The sequence below is a fragment of the Uloborus diversus genome, unplaced genomic scaffold, assembly GCF_026930045.1.
Source record: "Uloborus diversus isolate 005 unplaced genomic scaffold, Udiv.v.3.1 scaffold_14, whole genome shotgun sequence".
In the NCBI taxonomy this organism is placed as follows: domain Eukaryota; kingdom Metazoa; phylum Arthropoda; class Arachnida; order Araneae; family Uloboridae; genus Uloborus; species Uloborus diversus.
Genome location: NW_026558098.1, coordinates 4,396,443 through 4,424,439, shown reverse-complemented (window position 1 = coordinate 4,424,439; position 27,997 = coordinate 4,396,443). Strand labels below are relative to the sequence as shown.

At 34.6% G+C, this 27,997-nt stretch overlaps 1 protein-coding gene across 1 annotated transcript; it reads right to left on the bottom strand.

Annotated features, from left to right (window-relative positions):
• Positions 1–208: 208 nt before the first annotated feature.
• Positions 209–27,744, bottom strand: LOC129232849 (zinc finger protein 271-like). The gene is made up of 3 exons (XM_054866948.1): positions 27,600–27,744; positions 26,807–26,871; positions 209–253 (listed from the first exon to the last, which is right to left on the bottom strand). The coding sequence occupies exons 1-3, from the start codon at positions 27,742–27,744 to the stop codon at positions 209–211; spliced, it is 255 nt and encodes an 84-aa protein (XP_054722923.1).
• Positions 27,745–27,997: the final 253 nt, after the last annotated feature.

Sequence of the window (27,997 nt, the reverse complement as noted above, 5' to 3'; positions counted from 1 at the left end):
AATCCGAACTTGGAACGGCCTGCACTTGACACGATATGCAGTAGTTTTCTGTTGCTTGAATCGGTTAAGGAATGTATACAACTCTTTCAAAGTCTTAAACTTAAAATTTAGGGAATTTCACGATTGTTGCATCTTTAAAGACGATCACTTCGGCATGATTATTTAGAGGAAAGCAGAAACAAAGGTGTGTTTTGAAATATAGAGCGTATCAAAGTCCGGCATCATACTTGTTGAGTTCCAAGAACAGGCAATCCTGAAAAGAAATGAAAAGACTTAAGAATTAAGAGTTCTTAAAAGAAAAAAAATACTTTTACGTACAAGCAGAGTTGATTAAGGTGAAAAAACAACGTAAATAAAGCACAAATATAGGAGAAAATACAGCATATAGCTATTTCAAGGCTACAATGGAGCCTCTTCATCTCTCTTTTTGTCTCCTGGCTTCTGATTGGTTGTCTCTCCCCTTGCTTTGAGCCCAGAGCGTACATGCTGTTCGCTGATTGGTTGTTTGATGTCTTTGTCGAATGGTTCCAGTGTTTTAATTGGTTGGCCCTCTTTGTTATAAATACCGGTGTCCACCTGGTTGTTGTCAGTTCTCTCGCAACTTCCGGTAGGTTGGTGAGCTTTTTGCACTGATGAAGAGGCTCCATTGTAGCCTTGAAATAGCTATATGCTGTATTTTCTCCTATATTTGTGCTTTATTTACGTTGTTTGTTCACCTTAATCATATTGTAGCACAAAGCTTATATGATAATTTTTCATTTAACAAGCAGAGTTGCTAGGTGTTTATCAACTGACGCATCTGTACAGTTTTAACCATGGTTTTGTCTGTCAAGTGAAAAACTTACCCCTTTAAACTGTCTAAAACTGTTCAATGAGCGATATCTGCTACTGCAATAACATTGGGACACACATTTATTTTGTAAATTAGTCGTGACTTTCGTAACTACTCAAATCATTTCCAGAGTACTATTTTACTATGAAAAATGTAATATGTAACTATTAAATTAGTTCGCTAAGCACAATTAACTGTTTTCACTAGATAATTCAGTGCGGTAGAGTATGCAATTTTACTTACTTCCTATAGCTAATACAGGGTGCGAGAAAAATTACTCCACCGTTTTGCGAAGCAAAAAGAAAAAAAAAACTTTTCAATCCACAGACTTATAATTTAATTAACTGCCACCGCTACTTTATTTATTAGCATTTTTTTAACAATTTGGTTCAGAAAACGATTTTCAACACACGGCGGCGTTTAGCAAGAAGCTGATTGCTATGCTATAGCAAGAAATCGATTTCGAAAGTTCCAAGCTGCTTTTTGGCACATTGGAAGAGTGTTCACCTGCTCGATTGTTTGGGTTTTAACCCCTTCAGACCTGGTGTCCGGTATACCGTACATACACTTTAAACAGCTGCTAATCATTTAATAATTGATTTAATTAGTTGATTTTTTTTGCATTTGACTCTTTACATTCTACTGTTATAATCTGTGAAATAATTTTTCGTTTTGGGATTGACAACACTGACATATAAGGATTGAGAGGTAGAGAGTGGCTCATTTTTCCAACCATGGATTTTCATCTGAAAAGCCAGGTTTTTTTCCTGATTTTTTTAAAAATATATAATTTTTAATTAATCGTTTCAAACACTTATATTATGTTTTATAATTGTTTGTAGAACATTTTATAATGAAGTTTGTTCGGTATTTTATCGTTTTTGTATATGAAATATTGATTTCAAAAATATTAGTCCGGAATATTGGACGTGCCGTAACTCTTTTAATTTTTCTCTTACAAACTCAAAATTTTGTCTATAAGATACCCTTTACCATAGTACACTGTGTACCAAACATCAACATTTTTGGTCCAATATTTCATAATTCCGACTGAAGGGGTTAAGGCCCTTCAGGGTGATAAGACGATGGTTAAAAACTTTTTCTTTCACCTATGTCCACAAGAAAGAGTTGCAAATGTTGAAGTCAAGTAATGGCGCGAGCGCCACAACGTTACCTCTTCGACAGATAAAGGGCCGTTCACTTATCGGCCGTCCGTCCCGTTTTCTGACGTGACGGACTGCCGACGAAAACAGAGTAGCATTCACATACGGTCGCCGTAGATCAATCACGTGGCTGAATTCACCCACTGGAGAGAAGAGCGCGCTGCTTGGCAGAAACCAATGAAATGCTGTCCTACTTTTGACTGCCGTCATATATCAAGGTTCTTCTGATCGAAACCGGTCCCGTCCAAGATGACTTGCTGTCATGGAAACCAACAAAGAAAACCTGTTTCGGGTGGAAAAAATCGGTGCGGATGTGACGGACGGCCGATGAGCGAATAGCCCTTTAGAATAGCGGAAAGGATCAAGCGTCCCTGCAATGGATGAAAGTAAAACGATTTTAAAGGACTATTATGTTGTAGCGGAGATTCACAACCACTTGCAATGACTATTCCGGTCCCGTCCACGATGGCTTGCTGTCATCGGACGGGAAAACCAGCAAAGAAAACCTGTTTTGGGTGGAAAAAATGGGTGCGGACCTGACGGACGGCCGATAAGTGAACAGCCCTTAAGACGAGCTGGGAACATTGGGTTGCCAACTTAGGGGTTTTCCCCCTAGCTTTAGGGGGGAAATTTTAGAATGGGTTTTTTTAGGGGGGTAAAATTTTTAGGGTTAAATTTAGGGGTTTAAGTTTTGGAGTTTTATCAGGTAAAAATGTTTTTTTTAAACATTTGGGAATGCAATGTTCGACTATTTTATTTCATTTTTTTACTTACATACATTTTTTGAGGCTTTTTGAACCATTTGTTTTGATCAATGTTTTGTTTGAAATGACATAAAAATGAAAAAAAAAAAAAAATGCCTTAACTCACTCAGCATCAAAAATAGCAATGGTCACGTGACCTTTTAATTTGTCACGTGTGACGTCACAGTAAAAATGTCACGTGACTTTATGACGTCACATGAATCTATCCAATCGCATTTAGGGGTTTTATGAGTTGAGTTTAGGGGGAAACACTTTTAGGAGTTGGCAACCCTGCAACATTCGCCTTAGTTTTGCCAGGGAGAACCTAAGGCGCTCGCTAAGTGGTGGGGTGACGCGGAGAAACGTTTTACCAGGTACATGAGAGCAAAATGGGGTGTCCTCCGAATTGATTTTGTTACTCAAATCCTGCAGTTGGAACTCAAAGAGAAAAAAAAAATAATTTGAATTTTGATATCTTGAATTCAAATTATGTTTTTCGCAATCACGAGTGTGTGTATGTCGGCGTGTGCGTTTGTATGTGGGCGGTATGTGTGTAGGGGGTATGTGCATGTGTGTGTAGGCATGTGTGTTTGTGTCTGTGTGCTGGCATAAGTGTGTGGGTAGTTGTGTGTATGTGTGTGCAGACATGTGTGTTTGTGTCTGTGTGCTGGCATAAGTGTGTGGGTAGTTGTTTGCATGTGTGTAGGCATATGTGTTTGCGTCTGTGTGCAGGCATGAATGTGTGGGTAGTTGTGTGTATGTGTGTAGGTGTCTGTATGTATGTGTTTGTGTATGCTTTTTGTGTGTGTATATGTGTAGGTGTCTGTATGTATGTGTGTATGTGTTTGTTTGTGTATGTGTTTGTGTGTGTATGTGTTTGTGAATGTGTGTGTAGGTGTATGTGTACGCGTGTGTTTGTGCGTGAGTGTGCGTAGTTGTGTATGTATGTGTGTAGGACTTGCATGAAAACATAACGCTGAGCTGTGACAGTATCAGTACTGTCTGACCATCGATTAGATGGACAGGCTAATATCCGGTTTAAAGGCGGAAACAGACATATCTATTAGTTTACAGGGGTGTTGGTTTTTTACAGATGTGCTCTTTTGCCTCTCTGTTATTTAGCCCCAGTTTTGTAAAAACGAAAATTTGCTCACGGCAATATCATTTTAATCTAAAGAATATTCAATCTATATTATCACTTTTAAAATTGATTTATTTATTCACAACATACTTTCGAGCTTACCATTTTGCTTTTACATTCCCGAACGAAATGAAAACATTTTATTTTCTTTTTATTGTTTCCACAGTAACTATTTTTGTCTCCCCTCATTTTATTTTAGAGAATGCAATAAATAAATAAGGCACTACTGACATTATAGAACGCGTGTGTAGACATCCCATTTTTATATTCCCTTCTCCCCTGTCACATTCGTTCAGATGGATCGTCTTTACTTGGCCGATTGCCAAATTACATACAATCGATGGTCAAACAGTATGGCCATTTTCTTCAAAAGAAATAAGGCCCAATGTTCCCAAATTTGGATAGGGAAAACCAAACTGATTTTTGGTGAGTGAAAAGGTCTCTCGTGGGTTTGCTTTGGGTTGTTGCCAGCCCAGTACACTAAGTTTAGCTTGTTAGCAATATTAGAGAACGGCCATTTTCCAGAAAATAACGCACGGTGAACCCACGATGTTCTTTCATTAAAATAGTGCAGCCTATTAAAAATGGTTGAAACTAACGCCTACAATGAGACCAAACCGAGCACCATCTAATGGGCAATGAGCTTTACAAACTCGAGAGAACACTTTATATAGGAGATAGTTCTGTATATAGTGTATATATAAGTACATATATATAGTGCAATATATACAGTGTAGTACACAGTATACAGTACTACAGTATAGTGTATACTGTAGTACTGTATATAGTGTACTACTGTATATAGTGTATGTACTGCATATAGTGTATATATACAGTACACATATATAGTGCAATATATACAGTGTAGTACACTATATATTGCATCCACGCTCTATATAGAAGAAAGTATTGCACTACACTGTATATAGTGTATGTACTGTATATAGTGTATATATACAGTACATATATATAGCGCAATATATACAGTGTAGTTCACTATATACAGTACTACAGTATAGTGTATACTGTAGTACTGTATATAGTGTACTACACTGTATATATTGCATCCACACTGTATATACAAGAAAGTATTGCACTACACTGTATATAGTGTATGTACTGTATATAGTGTATATATATATAGTACATATATATAGTGCAATATATACAGTGTAGTACACTATATACAGTACTACAGTATAGTGTATATTGTAGTACTGTATATAGTGTACTACACTGCATATATTGCATTCACACTGTATATACAAGTATTGCACTACACTCTATATAGTGTATGTACTGTATATAGTGTATATATACAGTACATATATATATAGTGCAATATATACAGTGTAGTACACTATATACAGTACTACAGTATAGTGTATATTGTAGTACTGTATATAGTGTACTACACTGTATATACAAGTATTGCACTACACTCTATATAGTGTATGTACTGTATATAGTGTATATATACAGTACATATATATAGTGCAACATATACAGTGTAGTACACTATATACAGTACTACAGTATAGTGTATATTGTAGTACTGTATATAGTGTACTACACTGTATATATTGCATTCACACTGTATATACAAGTATTGCACTACACTCTATATAGTGTATGTACAGTATATAGTGTATATATACAGTACATATATATAGTGCAATATATACAGTGTAGTACACTATATACAGTACTACAGTATAGTGTATACTGTTGTATTGTATATAGTGTACTACACTGTATATATTGCATCCACACTGTATATACAAGAAAGTATTGCACTACACTCTATATAGTGTATGTACTGTATATATTGTATATATAGAGTACATATATATAGTGCAATATATACAGTGTAGTACACTATATACAGTACTACATTATAGTGTATACTGTTGTATTGTATATAGTGTACTACACTGTATATATTGCATCCACACTGTATATACAAGAAAGTATTGCACTACATTGTATGTAGTGTATGTACTGTATATGGTGTATATATACAGTGTAGTACACTATATACAGTACTACAGTATAGTGTATATTGTAGTATTGTATATAGTGTACTACACTGTATATATTGCATCCACACTGTATATACAAGAAAGTATTGCACTACACTCTATATAGTGTATGTACTGTATATAGTGTATATATACAGTACATATATATAGTGCAATATATACAGTGTAGTACACTATATACAGTACTACAGTATAGTGTATATTGTAGTACTGTATATAGTGTACTACACTGCATATATTGCATCCACACTGTATATAGTGTATATATACAGTACATATATATAGTGCAATATATACAGTGTAGTACACTATATACAGTACTACAGTATAGTGTATACTGTTGTATTGTATATAGTGTACTACACTGTATATATTGCATCCACACTGTATATACAAGAAAGTATTGCACTACATTGTATGTAGTGTATGTACTGTATAGGGTGTATATATACAGTGTAGTACACTATATACAGTACTACAGTATAGTGTATATTGTAGTACTGTATATAGTGTACTACACTGCATATATTGCATCCACACTGTATATACAAGTATTGCACTACACTCTATATAGTGTATGTACTGTATATAGTGTATATATACAGTACATATATATAGTGTAATATATACAGTGTAGTACACTATATATAGTACTACAGTATAGTGTATATTGTAGTACTGTATATAGTGTACTACACTGTATATATTGCATTCACACTGTATATACAAGTATTGCACTACACTCTATATAGTGTATGTACTGTATATAGTGTATATATACAGTACATATATATAGTGCAATATATACAGTGTAGTACACGATATACAGTACTACAGTATAGTGTATACTGTTGTATTGTATATAGTGTACTACACTGTATATATTGCATCCACACTGTATATACAAGAAAGTATTGCACTACATTGTATGTAGTGTATGTACTGTATATGGTGTATATATACAGTGTAGTACACTATATACAGTACTACAGTATAGTGTATATTGTAGTACTGTATATAGTGTACTACACTGTATATATTGCATCCACACTGTATATACAAGAAAGTATTGCACTACACTCTATATAGTGTATGTACTGTATATAGTGTATATATACAGTACATATATATAGTGCAATATATACAGTGTAGTACACTATATACAGTACTACAGTATAGTGTATATTGTAGCACTGTATATAGTGTACTACACTGTATATATTGCATCCACACTGTATATACAAGTATTGCACTACACTCTATATAGTGTATGTACTGTATATAGTGTATATATACAGTACATATATATAGTGCAATATATAGTGTAGTACACTATATACAGTACTACAGTATAATGTATACTGTAGTACTGTATATAGTGTACTACACTGTATATATTGCATCCACACTGTATATAGTGTATATATACAGTACATATATATAGTGCAATATATACAGTGTAGTACACGATATACAGTACTACAGTATAGTGTATACTGTTGTATTGTATATAGTGTACTACACTGTATATATTGCATCCACACTGTATATACAAGAAAGTATTGCACTACATTGTATGTAGTGTATGTACTGTATATGGTGTATATATACAGTGTAGTACACTATATACAGTACTACAGTATAGTGTATATTGTAGTACTGTATATAGTGTACTACACTGTATATATTGCATCCACACTGTATATACAAGAAAGTATTGCACTACACTCTATATAGTGTATGTACTGTATATAGTGTATATATACAGTACATATATATAGTGCAATATATACAGTGTAGTACACTATATACAGTACTACAGTATAGTGTATATTGTAGCACTGTATATAGTGTACTACACTGTATATATTGCATCCACACTGTATATACAAGTATTGCACTACACTCTATATAGTGTATGTACTGTATATAGTGTATATATACAGTACATATATATATAGTGCAACATATACAGTGTAGTACACTATATACAGTACTACAGTATAGTGTATATTGTAGTACTGTATATAGTATACTACACTGTATATATTGCATTCACACTGTATATACAAGTATTGCACTACACTCTATATAGTGTATGTACTGTATATAGTGTATATATACAGTACATATATATAGTGCAATATATAGTGTAGTACACTATATACAGTACTACAGTATAATGTATACTGTAGTACTGTATATAGTGTACTACACTGTATATATTGCATCCACACTGTATATACAAGAAAGTATTGCTTTACACTCTATTTAGTGTATGTACTGTATATAGTGTATATATACAGTACATATATATAGTGCAATAGATACAGTACTACAGTATAGTGTATACTGTAGTACTGTGTATAGTGTACTACACTGTATATATTGCATCCACACTGTATATAGAAGAAAGTATTGCATTAGAGAAAGTCTTCGAGGGAGGGGAATGTGAGGCAAAGATAAATATTTACTATTCTTTTAGCAAAACCTATCTGGTAATCATTTACCTATGTAGTAACAAATGTAGTCTACTCCAGTCAAGAAATTACCTCCGAAATTTAACGAGCTGATGTGTGCATCACATGACTTCCTTTTACTCCTATTTAATGTCATTTTCTAATTATTGGCAGATTTAATATGATTTAATAGTTTACTCTCTAAATATCACCAACAGTGGCCAAATTGAAACCAGATTTAAAAAAAAATAAATAAATAAATAAATAAAAATATGAATTTTGACATCTTGAATTCAAATTATGTTTTTCGCAATCACGAGTGTGTGTATGTAGGCATGTGTGTTTGTGTGTGGGGGGGGGGTGTTTGTGTGTACGGGGTATGTGTGTTTGTGTCTGTGTGCTGGCATAAGTGTGTGGGGGGGGGTATGTGTATGTGTGTGGTGTGAGTAGGCATACGTGTTTGTGTCTGTGTGCAGGCAGGAATGTGCGGGTAGTTGTGTGTATGTATGTGTATGTGTATGTCGGCATATGTGTTTGTGTCTGTGTGCAGGCATGAATGTGTGGGTAGTTGTGTTTATGTGTGTGTTTGTGTGTGTATGTGTTTGTGTGTGTTTGTGTATGTATGTATTTGTGTGTGTAGGTGTATGTGTGTAGGTGTCTGTATGTATGCGTGTGTGTGTGTGTGTAGTTGTGTATGTATGCGCGTGTGTGTAGGACATGGATGCAACCTGAAGATGGCTTTCGCTATAGGTGCAGCATCGTGAGGAGCCGGCCAGTCCACGGTGACGGTGCAGAAGGTGGCGGTGGGAAAATAAAATGATAAGACATCAAAAACAGTCAAATAAAAGCAATAAGCAATCGTGATTGCTCAAAAAAAAATTTAAAAAAATCGCCAAATTTGTCGCCAAGTTGGCGACAAAACTTGGCGACCAAAAGACTGGTGATATATCGTCAAGTGTCGCAAAATCGTAACACCACTTGAGTTTACATCAAAATTAACAATGATTTCCCCCCGAAAAGGGGCAAAAGACCCGCTTTGGAGCATACGAATGCAACCAAAAAGGAAGGTGCACAACTAGACCCCACTAGGAGTCTACGTACCTAATTTCAACTTTCTAGGACATTCCGTTCTAGAGTCTCTCTGTCCGGATCTCTGTCTGTCTGTCAGGATCTCTGTGACGCGCATAGCGCCTAGACCGTTCGGCCGATTTTCATGAAATTTGGCACAAATTTAGTTTGTAGCATGGGGGTGTGCATCTCGAAGCGATTTTTCGAAAACTCGATATGGTTCTTTTTCTATTCCAATTTTAAGAACAAAATTAAAATAAGATGGACGAGTAAATTACGAAATTATCATAACGTGGAACCGTAACATGGGCACAAGCCAATTGGCGAGATGCGAAATTATCATAACGTGGAACCGTAACATGGGTACAGGCCAATTGGCGAGAAAATTCACCATACATTATTTGCAAATATACAGGCGAACCAAAAGACCTTTTAATTTTTCTATTACGGGCAAAGCCGTGCGGGTACCACTAGTTTGTAAATAAAACTCTACGCAAAGAAAATTAATTAAAAAAAGATTTTATTTTTTTCTATCGAAAACCTTTTTTCCCCCTCATAGTTTTTTTTAAAGGGTTTGCAAATATTTTCTTTTTCTTCGGTACATATTTAAAAATAGGTCACATCCTTGTTAAATTATTGAGCCATAAGAAGTAAACTATCTCTGTTTCCTCTACATCATCTTAGTCACTCACATGATTGAACAAGTCTTTTTTCAAAAATTTCACCTCCGCCTTTCACCTATTACCATTTATCACTCTTTCTACAAAATATTGTAACTCACAAGAAAATCCATAGATTTCTTTTTTATTTTACTAGCAATCACTTCCCATATTTCTGAATCTCCCCCCCCCCCGGTAAATTTGTGGCATTGTAAATTTGTAATTTGACTGTATTGACTAAACTGCTTTCCTCTTCTGTTTTGAATTGATGTATTTTTCGAATAATAGGCAATTATTTTCGAAATTTAGGCTCAAGCATTACTAAATTATGTAAGAATGAATAATGAATAAAATTAATAAAATATTTTATCATTCATAAAAATTTAAAGCACTGGGCAGTTTGATATTGCTTAAAAGGATTAAAATAAAAGATATCTGTTTTCAGGCGTATTAAATTTAAAACTTTGCAGCCATTTTAAAGTTAAACATAATGTCAGTCAGTTACCGTATCAAGTGTGTCAGTCAGTTATCGAGGAATTTTCGGTTTTCCGGATATAAACCTCCAATTCTACTTATCCAGCATTTAAATACTCTTGATATAGGCAGAGAATATGAATTTTAGAAAATTTTCACCAATAATTTTAATGCTTAGGTGAAAAAGTTGATTTTTTATGGTAACTGACTGACATTCACATAAACTGATTTTAAGATAGTTTCTCAACGAAACACTATAAAGATATTTTTGATGTAATCTTCCAGTACAAAACTGTATTATAAGTAAAACAAAACACTCTAACTATTTTTTCTTTTGGTTAGAATTTGTTTTAGGAAAAATTAGATTACTACATGCAAAATTTTCCCCAAAAAATCCGGAAAGGACATAGGCATATTTTACGGGTTATTTTCAGTAAGAAAGACAATAAATTAAAATTTAACTTGGTACACTATATTGCAAGTTTTTAAATGATATACAGTACTTATAGTTTTGTTAATGTTAAATTTTAATAGGAATTGTCCAGTACAATGCTTTGCAACAACATTTACACGAAGGCGAAACTTCGCTAGAATAGATATTAGTGTCTAGGGGTCTAAGGACCCTTAACCTTCAAAATTTTCGACTTTCCGGAGAAAATATATGTTATGCATGTTTTAATTCTGAAAAATTTGATACCTCATTGATTACCATACGCAAAAAACTTTTCAAGTTATCGTACCAATGCGTAAACTTTCCCCATAGAGATTTATGTTAACAGCAGCTGTTTAAACCTCTTTTTCTCAGGTGCCGGTTTCTTCGACTTTCTCGTTTTGCGCGCATGATATTTCGAAAAGTTTCTTATATATTTCCGTAAAACTTTTCATGCATGTTTGTCTGGTATATTTTTATGATCTGAACCTAAATTTTAACTAAAAATTAAAAGCAATATTTAAAAAAAGATATATTTGCCCAAACTTTTGGAAATTTTTGATATTTACTTATAAAATTGAAAAAAATAAATAAATATATATATATATATATATTTAAATAAATAAATTTAGATTCAGGTCATAAATATAAACCAGATAAACATACATGAAAAGTTTTACGGGAATATATAAGAAACTTTCTGAGATATCACGCGCGTAAAACGAGAAAACCGAAGAAACCGGCACCAGAGAAAAAGAGGTTTAAACAGCTGCTGTTAACATAAATCTCTACGGGGAAAGCTTACGTATTTGTACGATAACTTGAAAATTTTTTTGCACATGGTAATAAATGAGGTATCAAATTGATCAGAATTAAAATATGCATAACATATATTTTTTCCGGAAAGTCGAAAATTTTGAAGGTTAAGGGTCTTTAGACCCCTTTATCAAAGGCGGCCATGAGAATACTGTAGTAAACAAAATCGCGTTTCTTCCCTGTAAGAAAAGAGAGACACCTTCAGGGAGACAGCAGCCATTCCAATACTGTTTTGAAGCTGGATGCAACAGAGGCAAAGTCTTTGTTGACTTAAGCACAGGCCCGTACCAGAACTGTATGAAAGGAGAAATTTTAATGTTTTTAATCTTTCCCCACTTCGTCTGGACAGCACATCATTGTGTCAAAGAATTTTGTTATAAAGGCCATAGTATTTATTTGTTTGTTCTTTTTTTTTTTTTTTTTTTAAGTCAATGTGGGTTCTCAAATGCTCTTTCAGGTCTGCAAATTGAGAAAACTCCTTTCTTCACAGGAAAAAGGCTTTCCGCCACTATGGGTTCTAAAGTGCCCCTTTAGGTTTCCTAGTTGAGAAAATTTCTTTGAGCAACGTTCACATGAATATGGTTTCTCGCCAGTATGGCATCTCAGATGTGTCTTTAAATCTGAAGCGTTGGTAAATGCCTTAGAACAAAGTTCACATGAATACGGTTTCTCGCCAGAATGGGTTCTCAGATGTGATTTTAGGCTAAAAAGGTGGGAAAATGCCTTTGAACAATGTTCACATGAATACGGTTTCTAACCAGAATGGATTTTCAGATGTGATTTTAGGCTTTCAAGGTGGGAAAACGCCTTTCAACAATGTTCACATGAATACGATTTTTCGCCAGAATGGGTTCTCAGATGATATTTTAGGCTTTGAAGGTGGGAAAATGCCTTTGAACAATGTTCACATGAATACGAATTCTCCCCAGAATGGATTCTCAGATGTGATTTTAGGCTTTCAAGGTGGAAAAACGCCTTTGAACAATGTTCACATGAATACGATTTTTCGCCAGAATGGGTTCTCAGATGATATTTTAGGCTTTGAAGGTGGGAAAATGCCTTTGAACAATGTTCACATGAATACGGTTTCTCGCCAGTATGAGTTCTCAGATGCTTCCTTAAATCTGAAGCGCTGGAAAATGCACTTGAACAATATTCACATGAATGCAGTTTCTCGCCAGTATGGGTTTTCAGATGTGATTTTAGGCTACAAAGGTGGGAAAAAGCCCTTGAACAATGTTCACATGAATACGGTTTCTCGCCAGTATGGGTTCTGAAATGCTTCTTTAAATCTGATGAGGTGGAAAATGCCTTTGAGCATTGTACACAGGAATACGGTTTTTCGCCACTATGAATTGTCAGGTGCCTTTTGAAGTTTTCTTTGCGAGAAAATTCCTTTGAACATATTTCACAGGAATATAATTTCTCTCCAGTATGTACTTTCAGATGCATTTTTAAATGATAGGCGCGGTTAAACGCCTTTGAACAATGTTCACATGAATACGGTTTCTCGCCAGAATGGGTTCTCAGATGCGATTTTAGGCTTTGAAGGTGGGAAAACGCCTTTGAACAATGTTCACATGAATACGGTTTCTCGCCAGAATGGGTTCTCAGATGCGATTTTAGGCTTTGAAGGCGGGAAAACGCCTTTGTACAATGTTCACATGAATATGGTTTCTCGCCAGAATGGGTTCTCAAATGTGATTTTAGGCTTCCAATGCGGGAATATGCCTTTGAACAATGTTCACATGAATACGGTTTCTCGCCAGTATGGGTTCTTAGATGCTTCTTTAAATCTGATGAGGTGGAAATTGCCTTGGAACACATTTTACATGAATACGGTTTCTCGCCAGTATGGGTTCTTAGATGCTGCTTTAAATCTGAAGCGGTGAAAAATGCCTTGGAACACATTTTACATGAATACGGTTTCTCGCCAGTATGGGTTCTTTGATGCTGCTTTAAATCTGAAGCGGTGAAAAATGCCTTTGAGCAATGTTCACATGAATGTGGTTTCTCCCCAGAATGGATTCTCAGATGTGAGTTTAGGCTTTGAAGGTGGGAAAACGCCTTTGAGCAATGTTCTTTTGAATATGGTTTCTCCCCAGAATGAATTCTCAGATGTGAGTTTAGGCTTTGAGGGAGGGAAAAAGCCATTGAACAATGTTCACATGAATACGGTTTTTCGCCAGAATGGGTTCTCAGATGATATTTTAGGCTTTGAAGGTGGGAAAATGCCTTTGAACAATGTTCACATGAATACGAATTCTCCCCAGAATGGATTCTCAGATGTGATTTTAGGCTTTCAAGGTGGAAAAACGCCTTTGAACAATGTTCACATGAATACGATTTTTCGCCAGAATGGGTTCTCAGATGATATTTTAGGCTTTGAAGGTGGGAAAATGCCTTTGAACAATGTTCACATGAATACGGTTTTTCGCCAGAATGGGTTCTCAGATGATATTTTAGGCTTTGAAGGTGGGAAAATGCCTTTGAACAATGTTCACATGAATACGAATTCTCCCCAGAATGGATTCTCAGATGTGATTTTAGGCTTTCAAGGTGGAAAAACGCCTTTGAACAATGTTCACATGAATACGATTTTTCGCCAGAATGGGTTCTCAGATGATATTTTAGGCTTTGAAGGTGGGAAAATGCCTTTGAACAATGTTCACATGAATACGGTTTCTCGCCAGTATGAGTTCTCAGATGCTTCCTTAAATCTGAAGCGCTGGAAAATGCACTTGAACAATATTCACATGAATGCAGTTTCTCGCCAGTATGGGTTTTCAGATGTGATTTTAGGCTACAAAGGTGGGAAAAAGCCCTTGAACAATGTTCACATGAATACGGTTTCTCGCCAGTATGGGTTCTGAAATGCTTCTTTAAATCTGATGAGGTGGAAAATGCCTTTGAGCATTGTACACAGGAATACGGTTTTTCGCCACTATGAATTGTCAGGTGCCTTTTGAAGTTTTCTTTGCGAGAAAATTCCTTTGAACATATTTCACAGGAATATAATTTCTCTCCAGTATGTACTTTCAGATGCATTTTTAAATGATAGGCGCGGTTAAACGCCTTTGAACAATGTTCACATGAATACGGTTTCTCGCCAGAATGGGTTCTCAGATGCGATTTTAGGCTTTGAAGGTGGGGAAAACGCCTTTGAACAATGTTCACATGAATACGGTTTCTCGCCAGAATGGGTTCTCAGATGCGATTTTAGGCTTTGAAGGCGGGAAAACGCCTTTGTACAATGTTCACATGAATATGGTTTCTCGCCAGAATGGGTTCTCAAATGTGATTTTAGGCTTCCAATGCGGGAATATGCCTTTGAACAATGTTCACATGAATACGGTTTCTCGCCAGTATGGGTTCTTAGATGCTTCTTTAAATCTGATGAGGTGGAAATTGCCTTGGAACACATTTTACATGAATACGGTTTCTCGCCAGTATGGGTTCTTAGATGCTGCTTTAAATCTGAAGCGGTGAAAAATGCCTTGGAACACATTTTACATGAATACGGTTTCTCGCCAGTATGGGTTCTTTGATGCTGCTTTAAATCTGAAGCGGTGAAAAATGCCTTTGAGCAATGTTCACATGAATGTGGTTTCTCCCCAGAATGGATTCTCAGATGTGAGTTTAGGCTTTGAAGGTGGGAAAACGCCTTTGAGCAATGTTCTTTTGAATATGGTTTCTCCCCAGAATGAATTCTCAGATGTGAGTTTAGGCTTTGAGGGAGGGAAAAAGCCATTGAACAATGTTCACATGAATACGGTTTTTCGCCAGAATGGGTTCTCAGATGATATTTTAGGGTTTGAAGGTGGGAAAATGACTTTGAACAATGTTCACATGAATACGGTTTCTCGCCAGTATGGGTTCTGAGATGTGATTTTAGGCTAAAAAGGTGGGAAAAAGCCTTTGAACAATGTTCACAAGAATACGGTTTCTCGCCAGTATGGGTTCTGAGATGCTTCTTTAAATCTGATGAGGTGGAAAATGCTTTTGAGCATTGTACACAGGAATACTGTTTTTCGCCGCCACTATGGATTATCAGGTGTCTTTTTAAGTGTTCTTTGCGAGAAAATTTCTTTGAACATATTTCACAGAGATATAATTTCTCACCAGTATGTATTTTCAGATGCCTTTTTAAATGATAGGAGCAGTTAAATGCCTTTAAACAATGTTCGCACAAATGATTGTTTTCAGATTCAAGGATCTCAGACTGATGAGCCATTGCGAAAGAATATAAAGTTGTTCCTTCGTAAAATTTCGAAAATGATGAATTTTTTTACTAAGGAAAGCTTCTCTTGTTTCAGTTTCCCTGAGCGCCAATTGCCATACTTTGCACTGATAGTTAAATTTTCATGAATATCTTGTCATAAAATTGACACAAACTTAATTTTTTAAAGAGTAGGCTTAATATGTATATGCGTAGAGTTTCTCAAAAGAATCTCCTCTATACAAAAATACTATTGCATCAATTTGCAGTTTTTAAAGTTCTATTTTTAGTTTCAAAATCAAAGTGGCCGGTGTGCTGCCAAGGATTTTTTTTTAATGCATAAAGAATTTTTACATTTTTATGCAATTAAATGCCCTTTTAAAATATCTGAAATACTCTCTTTGTGCGCGTCAGTGATCAGTCAATATAACTTTTCAGACAATCGTGGAAACAAACACACAGTAACACACAACTGTTTTACTCATGGCAGCGATGTTTGTACGGAACACGGTCAAATGTATTACAGAGATCAAATGAGAAGTTTTTCGTCATACAGCGACGTTGCTTTTTTTTTATCAGCAGCTTTTCGGTTATGGTTCACAGCGGACTAAAAGAGGCTTTGTTCATGCAAATTCTCTTTCTTATCATAAGATTTTAAGGTTTAGAACTGAAAGAGCATTCTGGATATTTCTTCGTCTAATTTAAATTTTGTGGATCACAAAATGGAAGATGCTTATCAGACAGTAAACTGACGTTTGTAAACTTATTTTCTGACCTTCATAACAGATGAACTCAACTGTTCATACTGATTTTTTGATTCAAGGATGTTATTAGGATTAATAGTCATTTACCTTCATAAGAACTACAACTACACGAATTTTAATGCATGTGAAGTTTGAAATATTTACTGGCGATATTACGAAACGTAAATCCGGACTTGGAGCAGCCTGCGTTTTACACAACATACACTGTAGCCTTCCGCTTGCTGCTGCCACAATAGGCTAAGGAATATATTTAAACGAAAAATTTTAAAGGAATTTTCTATCGAAGCATTTCCTCAGACGATCCTTTCAATATAAGTCTTCAGATGAAAGCAGAAACAAAGGTACGTAGTCAAAGTTCGGTTTCACGCTGGCTGCATTCCAATAATATGAAATCCTGATCAAAGCTGAAAACAAATAAATCAGATTTTTTATAGAGCATTAAAAAAAAAAAAACTTATATGTACAAGTTATACAACGGTTTTATTCGGTTTTAACCATAGACTAATAATAAGAATAGACCGAGCTATGGCAACCCTTTTGCTGCTCATAAACCAAACCATGTGACTGGTGGGTATCCTAGCAACAGCGGGCGTTGATCGTAGCAGACGATCAACCGCCGCGAGAAATAAAATAAATACAATTGATGGAACACGGAAGAATGATCTTTTATGGAGTCCGATTTGTAAATTTGTTATTCTAAGTTGCAAATATTTGGTTAATATAGTGAGTTTTTAGTTTAGATAGTACTGTGCAATTTCTTTATTCAATTTCAATAACTCTCTAAGCAAGCGCCCAAAAAGAATCGGCAAACGGTAAGATTTTTACCTACAATTTCAATTTAAGATACCGATCAGTATATTTTAGCGTTAACGCAAAACGTTTACGCCATTACGTTCACGCCAACGTTGACGTAGCAAATCTGAATGAAATAAAAGTTACTGAAAACTGATGAAAAACTAATTACTAATGTCAAAATAATGCATAACTAAAAGAAAAACAGTTCAATCACTGCACCAGGAAAAAAAAATGTAATGAAAACCCATTACGCCTTAAAATACATGTCGAGTGCCAAACTATAGATAATCCTGCCATCTGGCAACCATGCCGCCAAAGTTTTCGCCGAGCGTTCCACCAGTCACATGATGTATCCATGAACCAATTTTTTCATCAGCAAGTCTGAGAAAGCTCGGTCTACTCTTATTATTAGTCTACGGTTTTAACTATTGGTTAGCTGTCATGTCAAAAAACTGACCGTTAAAGATATTAAAAACTTGTTCACTGAGTTCTTGCACTGAAATTATGTAGCAGCAATTTCAGTGCAAGAACTCAGTTTAAGTATATTAACTCACTCACTTTAAGTATATTAGTTATTGCTTTGCTCACTTAACTACTCAAAATTTTATCAGGATTTCAGAAGTGTCGGGAAAAGTGAAATAGTTAAGATGACTGAGCTTTTCCAAAATGAATAAATTGGAAATTTGTTTTGAAAATTACAGTAGATAAAGAAAGAACATTATACACTTGCAGTAAAACAGCATTTTTATTTTTGGCAGTAAATTTGAGCTCTCAAAAAAAGGGTAAATTTTTCAGGTTAAAAAATTTTGTTGGGAAAGAGAAAAATTAAATATTTTTCTAATGAAATACTTCTTTTTTGCTTATAAAAAATATTTTTGACCAAATAAATCTGTAAATAAAATTTCTAGAGGATAAACCAACAGTTACTGAAACAATAAACGAAAAATTAAATAAATTAATTAATATATGCAGAAAAATAAAAGAGTGAATGGAATACTTAAAAAAGTGAATGAATGAATAAACAAGTAAATTACTAAAAAAGGAATACAAAAAAAAACTAACAAAAAATGAATGCATAAGTGATTTAGTAAATGACTGAGAAAGTAAACAAAACAAACTACAGTAGAGTCTCGATAATCCGAGTCTCGAAAGTTCGAGGTTCCGCTTAATTCGAGGAGCTTACTTCTTATTTTCATTTACATTCTTTAATTCGAAAAAAAAAAAGATTTTCATAAAAATCTGAAAATATTTTTTTTATTAACTAGATACAGTAATTAATAAAAAAGGCATTGATAGGTTTTTGGCAATAGCATTTTTAAAGTGGCACGATATACGTGTCGTCCACGACTGCACAATATGAATTACGAAATGCCTTGAAGATGGTAACTTGATGCGTGAAAGTAACATTGATTTGTCGCAAGAAAGTAAACAAAACAAACTACAGTAGAGTCTCGATAATCCGAGTCTCGAAAGTTCGAGGTTCCGCTTAGTTCGAGGTGCTTACTTCATATTTTCATTTACATTTTTTAGTTCGAAAAAAAAAAATGATTTTCATAAAAATCTGAAAATATTTTTTTTATTAACTAGATACAGTAATTAATAAAAAAGGCATTGATAGGTTTTTGGCAATAGCACTCCTAAAGTGGCACGATATACGTGTAGTCCACGACTCTACAATATGAATTACGAAATGCCTTGAAGATGGTAACTTGATGCGTGAAAGTAACATTGATTTGTCGCAAGAAAGTAAACAAAACAAACTACAGTAGAGTCTCGATAATCCGAGTCTCGAAAGTTCGAGGTTCCGCTTAGTTCGAGGTGCTTACTTCATATTTTCATTTACATTTTTTAGTTCGAAAAAAAAATGATTTTCATAAAAATCTGAAAATATTTTTTTTATTAACTAGATACAGCAATTAATAAAAAAGGCATTGATAGGTTTTTGGCAATAGCACTCCTAAAGTGGCACGATATACGTGTAGTCCACGACTCTACAATATGAATTACGAAATGCCTTGAAGAAGGTAACTTGATGCGTGAAAGTAACATTGATTTGTCGCAAGAAAGTAAACAAAACAAACTACAGTAGAGTCTCGATAATCCGAGTCTCGAAAGTTCGAGGTTCCGCTTAGTTCGAGGTGCTTACTTCATATTTTCATTTACATTTTTTAGTTCGAAAAAAAAAATGATTTTCATAAAAATCTGAAAATATTTTTTTTATTAACTAGATACAGTAATTAATAAAAAAGGCATTGATAGGTTTTTGGCAATAGCACTCCTAAAGTGGCACGATATACGTGTAGTCCACGACTCTACAATATGAATTACGAAATGCCTTGAAGATGGTAACTTGATGCGTGAAAGTAACATTGATTTGTCGCAAGAAAGTAAACAAAACAAACTACAGTAGAGTCTCGATAATCCGAGTCTCGAAAGTTCGAGGTTCCGCTTAATTCGAGGAGCTTACTTCTTATTTTCATTTACATTCTTTAATTCGAAAAAAAAAAAGATTTTCATAAAAATCTGAAAATATTTTTTTTATTAACTAGATACAGTAATTAATAAAAAAGGCATTGATAGGTTTTTGGCAATAGCACTCCTAAAGTGGCACGATATACGTGTAGTCCACGACTCTACAACATGAATTACGAAATGCCTTGAAGATGGTAACTTGATGCGTGAAAGTAACATTGATTTGTCGCAAGAAAGTAAACAAAACAAACTACAGTAGAGTCTCGATAATCCGAGTCTCGAAAGTTCGAGGTTCCGCTTAGTTCGAGGTGCTTACTTCATATTTTCATTTACATTTTTTAGTTCGAAAAAAAAAATGATTTTCATAAAAATCTGAAAATATTTTTTTTATTAACTAGATACAGTAATTAATAAAAAAGGCATTGATAGGTTTTTGGCAATAGCACTCCTAAAGTGGCACGATATACGTGTCGTCCACGACTGCACAATATGAATTACGAAATGCCTTGAAGATGGTAACTTGATGCGTGAAAGTAACATTGATTTGTCGCAAAGAACATGTAAACATGCCTTTTGGAATTTTAGAATACCTGATGATAGTCAAAAAGGAAGGTTCAAAACTTGACGCCTCACGAGTAATCTCTACATAGTATAAAATGAAGTCCCCAAAAAGCGTCTGTGTGTTTGAACTCGCAAAACTCGAGAACTACCCGGCCGATTGCGCTGAAATTTTCACAGTTTGTTCCTTTAAGTCCTGAGAAGGTTTGCAGACCAGTTCGAATAAAATTCGATTAAAAGTTCTTTTTTTATTACAATTTACCTCCAATTTTCACATAAATTCTCAAATATAGGGCTGAAAAATTACTTGCACATATTTATATTATATATCGTTAGAAAGGGTAGAACTTTCCGCGTTCTACGCAATTTGTTTCAATACTCTAACTTAACTTAATTACGGCGGGAGTTATTTGCGTTTTTAGCTTGAATTTTTTTAGTCTTCGTTGAAATTTAGGTAGTACTTTCTTCATTAAATAAATCAATAAAAAGTGAAGGAATTGTTCCACAGCTTTCTTTTTGACGCCATTGGAAAAAGCGGCCTTTTTTACTCCAGATCTAACTCGACCTTTGGTCGAAAATATAAGCTTTTATCTCGAAAGGCAAAAAAGTTACAAGCCTTTTAAAATCAAGTTTAAGAAATCTCGATTCCATTCAAATTGTGAACCATTTTCTTTCGCATTTTAATTCCTTAAACGTATTTTATTTTGTGTTTCCATGGTTACGCATTTTAGATTCATCTTTCTGGATTTAATTTCTTAAAAGTATTTTAATATCTGTCGTCATTGCTTGGAGGGAAATCATGATTTTTTTTAATTTATTTTTTACACCCGATTGTTGAATATACGTCACTTGACACAACTTTTATTTTCAATGTAGACCGGGCAAAGCCGGGCAACGCAGCTAGAGTATACTAAAGACAAAACAGAAGGCTTTCTAAGACTAACCGTTTTTGTGATATGCGAGTTACATATGCTCGCAAGCACACAGATACAAACGTTTTGACAAAACTCATTGAAATGGATTCGGGCAACGATTCGATCAAAATATATGTTTGGTTGCCTACAAATTTGTATACAAACTTCGTAGAAAAAAGTCCAAATTCGTTTAGAGGTAGTTTAAAACGAAATTTATGTTGAAATTTCAGTGATGATTTTTCACGACAACAATACTGCCTTTCTTTTTATAAGGAAGTAAAAGGGACTACTTCTTATATCATCGGAAAAGTGTAAAAAATTAATCTGGAAGAATTTTCCGGATAATTCGAGTTTTCAGTAATCCGACATGGCATGAGCCCCAATTACCTCGGATTTTCGAGACTCTACTGTATTTCACTTTGCCCCGCACGCACCTGAGTAGTTGTACAAAATATTTAAAATACAAATAAGCTTAATATTAACTAAATAAGTACTTCAACGAACATTAGAAGGTCTTCATTAATGTTTAAAATGTTAATAAAAGAAATTTATTATTTTATAATAGCAAAAACAGTTTTTGACTAACAACAAAATATTACAATGTGAATGCAATTTTTGAAAATTACCTGTATTATCATATGCTTTAATCTTTGGTGGTATTTTTTTTTTTTTTCTATTTCTTGACTGGAATAGGCTACATGTGCTACTTGGTTAGTGTGTTACTAGATAGGTGGCGCTGAAAGCAGAATAACTATTTTAGCATTACATTTTGCCGCACATTCTCCTACTATTTTACTGAGAAAAATTGCGTAATTAATCATTAAGTTAGTTTGCTAACCAAAAATAAAACTGAATAGAAGAAAAAACATCATGAAATGAAGCAAACAAAACACAAAAAGTTCAAAAATGGAAATATAAAGACAAATAGAAGAAAAGGGGGAAATGTCAGCCGCATTAGAAAAACAAGAAAAATAAATCACGCAAGATAGATTTAAAAAAAAAAAATGCATGGGGAAAGGACAATATTAAAGATATGAAAACCAGACAGTGGAAAAATACGGAACAGCTTCAAGATCATTAACTAATTTAGAACTGTTCTTCAAAATATGGAAAGATTCCCAAAAGTCAAGATTTGATGAATTGGGGAATTTTTGGATAATTTGATAAGAGTTAAAATCGTGATTGAAATCCCAGCAATGTTGGCCAATACTAGACTTCTTTAATTGCTGTTTTTTCCCATAATTTTGATGCTCTTTCAAGCGAAATTTTAAAGCACGCCGAGTCTGTCCAATATAGGCAAGTTTACAACTACAATTAATTTTATAAATTCCACAATAATTAAGAGGAAGAATGGGATCTTTAAGAGAAGAGAATGAAAGTTTATTAATAGGAGAGAACACCACCAGGAATTGGAAACGTTTTAGAATCTTAACAACCTGATAGCTCACAGATGGCATGGCTGGCAAAACAACCAAATTCTTTCTGATGAATGTTCGGTTAGGAACATTAGTTTGGGATTTATTGGTCACGTGACGAAACCAGTGATTGGGCTTTCTGGATAGGAGGTGGTGACTTATCCCGGATTCTCCTAAATCAAGTGCCTTTGTTTATTTCAAAGAATTCATAGCATGCAAGACTACTAAAAATTTTGTTTCCTAAAATTTGACTCATGAAATACTTAAATAAGAAATTAATATTCATGTTTATTACTAAGATAAGGAGTATTGAATGAATCCCATGCAATCTTAAATGTATAGTAGGAAAGAAAGGATGAATTTTTTAAATTTTTAGTAGACACTTCTTTTTGGAAAAAAATATGGGAAGCGAGAAACTTAATAGTTATTGTAACGTGATTTTCGAATTTTTTATATTCAACTGTTTTTAAGAATAATTTGTGTTTATATATACCGGACTTTTAGGACTGATTAAGAAAACTTCTTGAATAAATTTGATTAATATCTTAAACTGTTTCATTTTAGAGCTTTTTTTTTTAGTGTTAATTTCATTGTTCTAATATACAGATAACTTTAGTTTCTTTAAGTATTTTAAAAGTTACTTTTTTGAACAATTTATAGGCATAAATGTCCATTCCTCGTATTAAAAATAAAAAGTTGAATCCTTGTATACAAAATAATTATATCTATTTTTGTTGTTAATAATAAATTGGGAATACATAATGTTTTCACAGAAAAAAGAAATTAGCGTATCTCAATACCAAAAATGGTAGCAACTACTTTACACCAAATGTCGTGTAGTGAAACACCACAGATAATTCTTAGTGTAATCAAACACCAAGACGAATTTTTGGTGTTATCAGAAACCAAGAATTCTTGCTGTTTGATAACACATAGAATTATTTGTGATGTTCCACTGTAGAGTAATTGCCGCCATTTTTGCCGTTGAGATACACTAAAATTTTTACAGTGTAGGACAAAAAGGAGATCCCGTACCCCCGTATGAAAAAGAATTCAACTATAGACAAGCTATCGCTCAAGAAAAGGGGGAAAGAGCCTTTAGAATTACCGCCCCCTCCCCTTTTGATGCAAAAACATCAGTAATCATATTCTTTAACTAAAATGCTCTAACACAGTTCAAAAACCTAAAAAAAATACTTTGCAATTTAAACTGTTTTGCCATAAAAAAAAAAAAATACATTGAAGTTACATTAACAGCGGATTTCAAATGTAAAATAGTTTCGCAACGACATTGTTTATCGCCAATTACGTAAAGCGACTTTCAAATTAAAAAAAAAATCAATTAACATACGAACGAGTTTAACCTAAAGTAATAACTGTAAAACATCCGTAAACAATAATGACAACAGCGCAATAAACAAATCACAAATCCCCCGGTTGATCTACTCGAACCTATCCATTAACCGAAGATGACGTCACTGCAGAAAGACATTTAAGAAAAAAATTCAAAGTTAGCCTTGAAAATTGTCTGAATTAGAACCGCTTATATCTTTTGTTCTAATTAATATAGAGAAACGGAACAAACATGCTCTTGTTTAGATAAACAAACCCTTTCCAACGATATATAATGTTAAGGGGTGGCGAGATTGTTTTCCCCAAAATAAGCCGAAAGCCGTGAAACTTGACCTTAATTTTGAAAAAAGTAATTCGAAATTCGGAATTTGGGCTTCGAGGTGCAGATTCGCGGGGTGCGATCGAATTTTATGCCAAGTTTCAGGACTGTAGGTGCCATGCGGGGGTCTTCTGGCCATCGGATATGAAGAAAGAAAGAAACACCATCACCTTTACAAATTTAGATTATGATTTTAAATGTTTCGTTCAAGTTGTCAACTGCAAGCGAGACGCAACAAAATATTAGTTCATTTCGTTTATTTATTCAATCATTCACTAACTTCCTTATTCATTTACCACGTTATTCACTCATTTATTTTTCCACTTACATGACTTATTTTCTTCTTTATCGTTCCTTTTATATATTCGTTTACTTCATGTATTTGAGGAAAAACGTTTTAAAGAAACAAATAGAAATAAAATGAAATTTATTTTATTGGAAGTAGATTTTATTTTGCACTTCGCGAAAAATTAAAACTAATATTTCAATACACTTTTATTACATAGCACAGGGTTCTGTCTTTGTGTTCTATAACCTCCGAAACAAATTCCTCATTCGTTCATTTCGAAGAGTAACTATTTCACAACCTCATGTTTCCCTACTATAAATATAATCAAGACTGGTAAAAGAAAGACAATAAAAAGTAGAGCATTTCATATTCTGTGAAAGTTTGTAGCAATGACTTCGAAAGACATTTAAACGAAGAAGGATTTTTTTTCAGAGTAGATATTATACTGTCTTTATGAAAGGCGACCATGATCATATTCTTTTGAACAAAATTGCTTTTCTTGCTGGTAAGAAAATAAAGACACCTTCATGCAGATGCAGTAATTCTAATACTGGTTTCAAGCTAAATGCGACGGGGACAAACTAAGTTTTTGGTTGCGAGCACTAGAATACAAGATGTGCAGCCGCTTAATATTAGAAACTATACTTTTGAAGGAGTCACCCAGTTTAAATACTTGGGTGCACTTATTACCAGTAAGAATGAGTTTAAAGTTGAAATCGGAAATCGAATTTTGATGGCAAATAGATGCTACTTTGGCTTAATGAGCCAATTAAAATCTAAGCTCCTTTCCATTAATACAATAATAAACCTATACAAAACCCTCATAAGACCGATCATTTTATACGGTAGTGAGACATGGGCAATTAATAATTCAGAGGAAAATAGACTTCTCATTTTTGAAAGAAAGATCCTTCGAGCAATTTTTGGAGCAGTAAAAGAAAATGACGTTTGGAGAAGTTTATATAACTTTGAAGTATACCGTAAATACCGACAACCCAACATCTTAAGAGTAATTAAAGCCAATAGAATTAGATGGCTGGGGCATGTATTTAGGCGTGCAGATCTGGACCCGGTTAAAAAGCTAACTTTTTCAAGGATTGAGGGTACAAGGAGAAGGGGAAGACCAGCAACAAGGTGGCTGGATAGTGTTGAGAAGGACCTTAAAATTTTGGGAGTGAACAGGTGGAGAAACCTGGCAACGTGTCGTAACGCCTGGAGGAAGCAGACGGAGAAAGCCTTGGCCTGCACCAGGCTGTTGTGCTGATGAAGAAGAAGATATTATACTGTCTTTATGAAAGGCGACCATGATCATATTCTTTTGAACAAAATTGTTTTTCTTGCGGGTAAGAAATTAAAGACACCTTCATGCAGATGCAGTAATTCTAATACTGGTTTCAAACTAAATGCGACGGGGACAAAGTCCTTGTATTTCAGCACGAACCCGTAACAGAATAGAATAAAAAAAGGAGTTTTGATGTTCTTTCCTCCTCGCCCCTTTTCTCTGAAAAATATATCGATATGTAACACATTATTTTGGTATAAGGCCCATAGTGTTTATACGTTGCTTTTTTAAAAAAGCCAGTATGGGTTCTCAAGTGCACGTTAAGGTTTCCTAATTGAGAAAAATTCCTTTGAACAATGTTCACATGAATACGGTTTCTCGCCAGAATGGGTTCTCAGATGCGACTTTCGTCTTCCAAGCTGCGAAAATGCCTTTGAATAATGTTCACATGAATACGGTTTCTCGCCAGTTTGGCATCTCAGATGCTTCTTTAAATCTGAAGAGTGGAAAAATGCAATTGAACAATAATAACATGAATAAGGTTTCTCGTCAGAATGGGTTCTCAAATGCGATTTTTGTCTTCCAAGCTGCGAAAATGCCCTTGAACAACGTTCACATGAATACGGTTTCTCGCCAGTTTGGCATCTCAGATGCTTCTTTAAATCTGAAGAGTGGAAAAATGCCCTTGAACAATAATCACATGAATACGGTTTCTCGCCAGTATGGGTCCGTAGATGTGGTTCTAATCTACGCAGCTGGGAAAATACCTTTGCACAATGTTCACATGAATACGGTTTCTCTCCAGTATGGGTAAACAGATGTAATTTTAATCTTTGCAGGCGGGAGAACGCTTTAGAACAATGTTCACATGATTACGGTTTTTTTCGGCAGTACGGGTTCTTAGATGCTGCTTTAAATCTGAAGCGGAAAAAAATGCCTCGGAACACATATTACATGAATACGATTTCTCGCCAGAATGGGTTCTCAGATGCGATTTTATGCTTTTAAGACCGAAAAATGCCTTTCAACAATGTTCACATGAATAAGGTTTCTCGCCAGAATGGGTACTCAGATGTGACTTTAGGCTTTGAAGGTGGGAAAAGGCCTTTGAACAATGTTCACATGAATACGGTTTCTCGCCAGTATGGGTTCTCAGATGCTGCTTTAAATCAGAAGCGGTGACAAATGCCTTGGAACACATTTTACATGAATACGGTTTCTCCCCAGAATGGATTCTTAGATGTGTCTTTAAATTTGAAGCCTTGGTAAATGCCTTTGAACAATGTTCACACGAAAACGGTTTCTCTCCAGAATGGGTTCTCTGATGTGATTTTAGGCTTTGAAGGTGGGAAAACGTCTTTGAACAATGATCACATGAATGCGGTTTTTCACCAGAATGGGCTTTCAGATGATATTTTAGGCCTCCAAGGTAGGAATATGCCTTTGAACAATGTTCACATGAATATGGTTTCTCGCCAGTATGGGTTCTTAGATGCTGCTTTAAATCTGAAGTGGTGGAAAATGCCTTGGAACACATTTTACATGAATACGGTTTCTCCCCAGAATGGGTTCTTAGATGTTTCTTTAAATTTGAAGCGTTGATAAATGCCCTTGAACAATGTTCACATGAAAACGGTTTCTCTCCAGAATGGGTTCTCAAATGTGAGTTTAGGCATTCAATGCGGGAAAATGCCTTTGAACAATGTTCACATGAATACGGTTTCTCGCCAGTATGGCATCTCAGATGTTTCTTTAAATTTGAGGCGGTGGTAAATGCCCGTGAACAATGT

What these genes read in the sequence shown, in the direction of transcription:
- LOC129232849 (XM_054866948.1), bottom strand. Translation starts at nt 27,744, where the DNA reads ATGTGTTCCAAGGCATTTTCCACCACTTCAGATTTAAAGCAGCATCTA. An exon ending in TCATCTGAAAGCCCATTCTG is followed by an intron (nt 26,872 to 27,599) that starts GTGAAAAACCGC and finishes TCCACTCTTCAG; the next exon opens with ATTTAAAGAAGCATCTGAGA. An exon ending in CATGTGAACGTTGTTCAAGG is followed by an intron (nt 254 to 26,806) that starts GCATTTTCGCAG and finishes ATTTCTTTTCAG; the next exon opens with GATTGCCTGTTCTTGGAACT.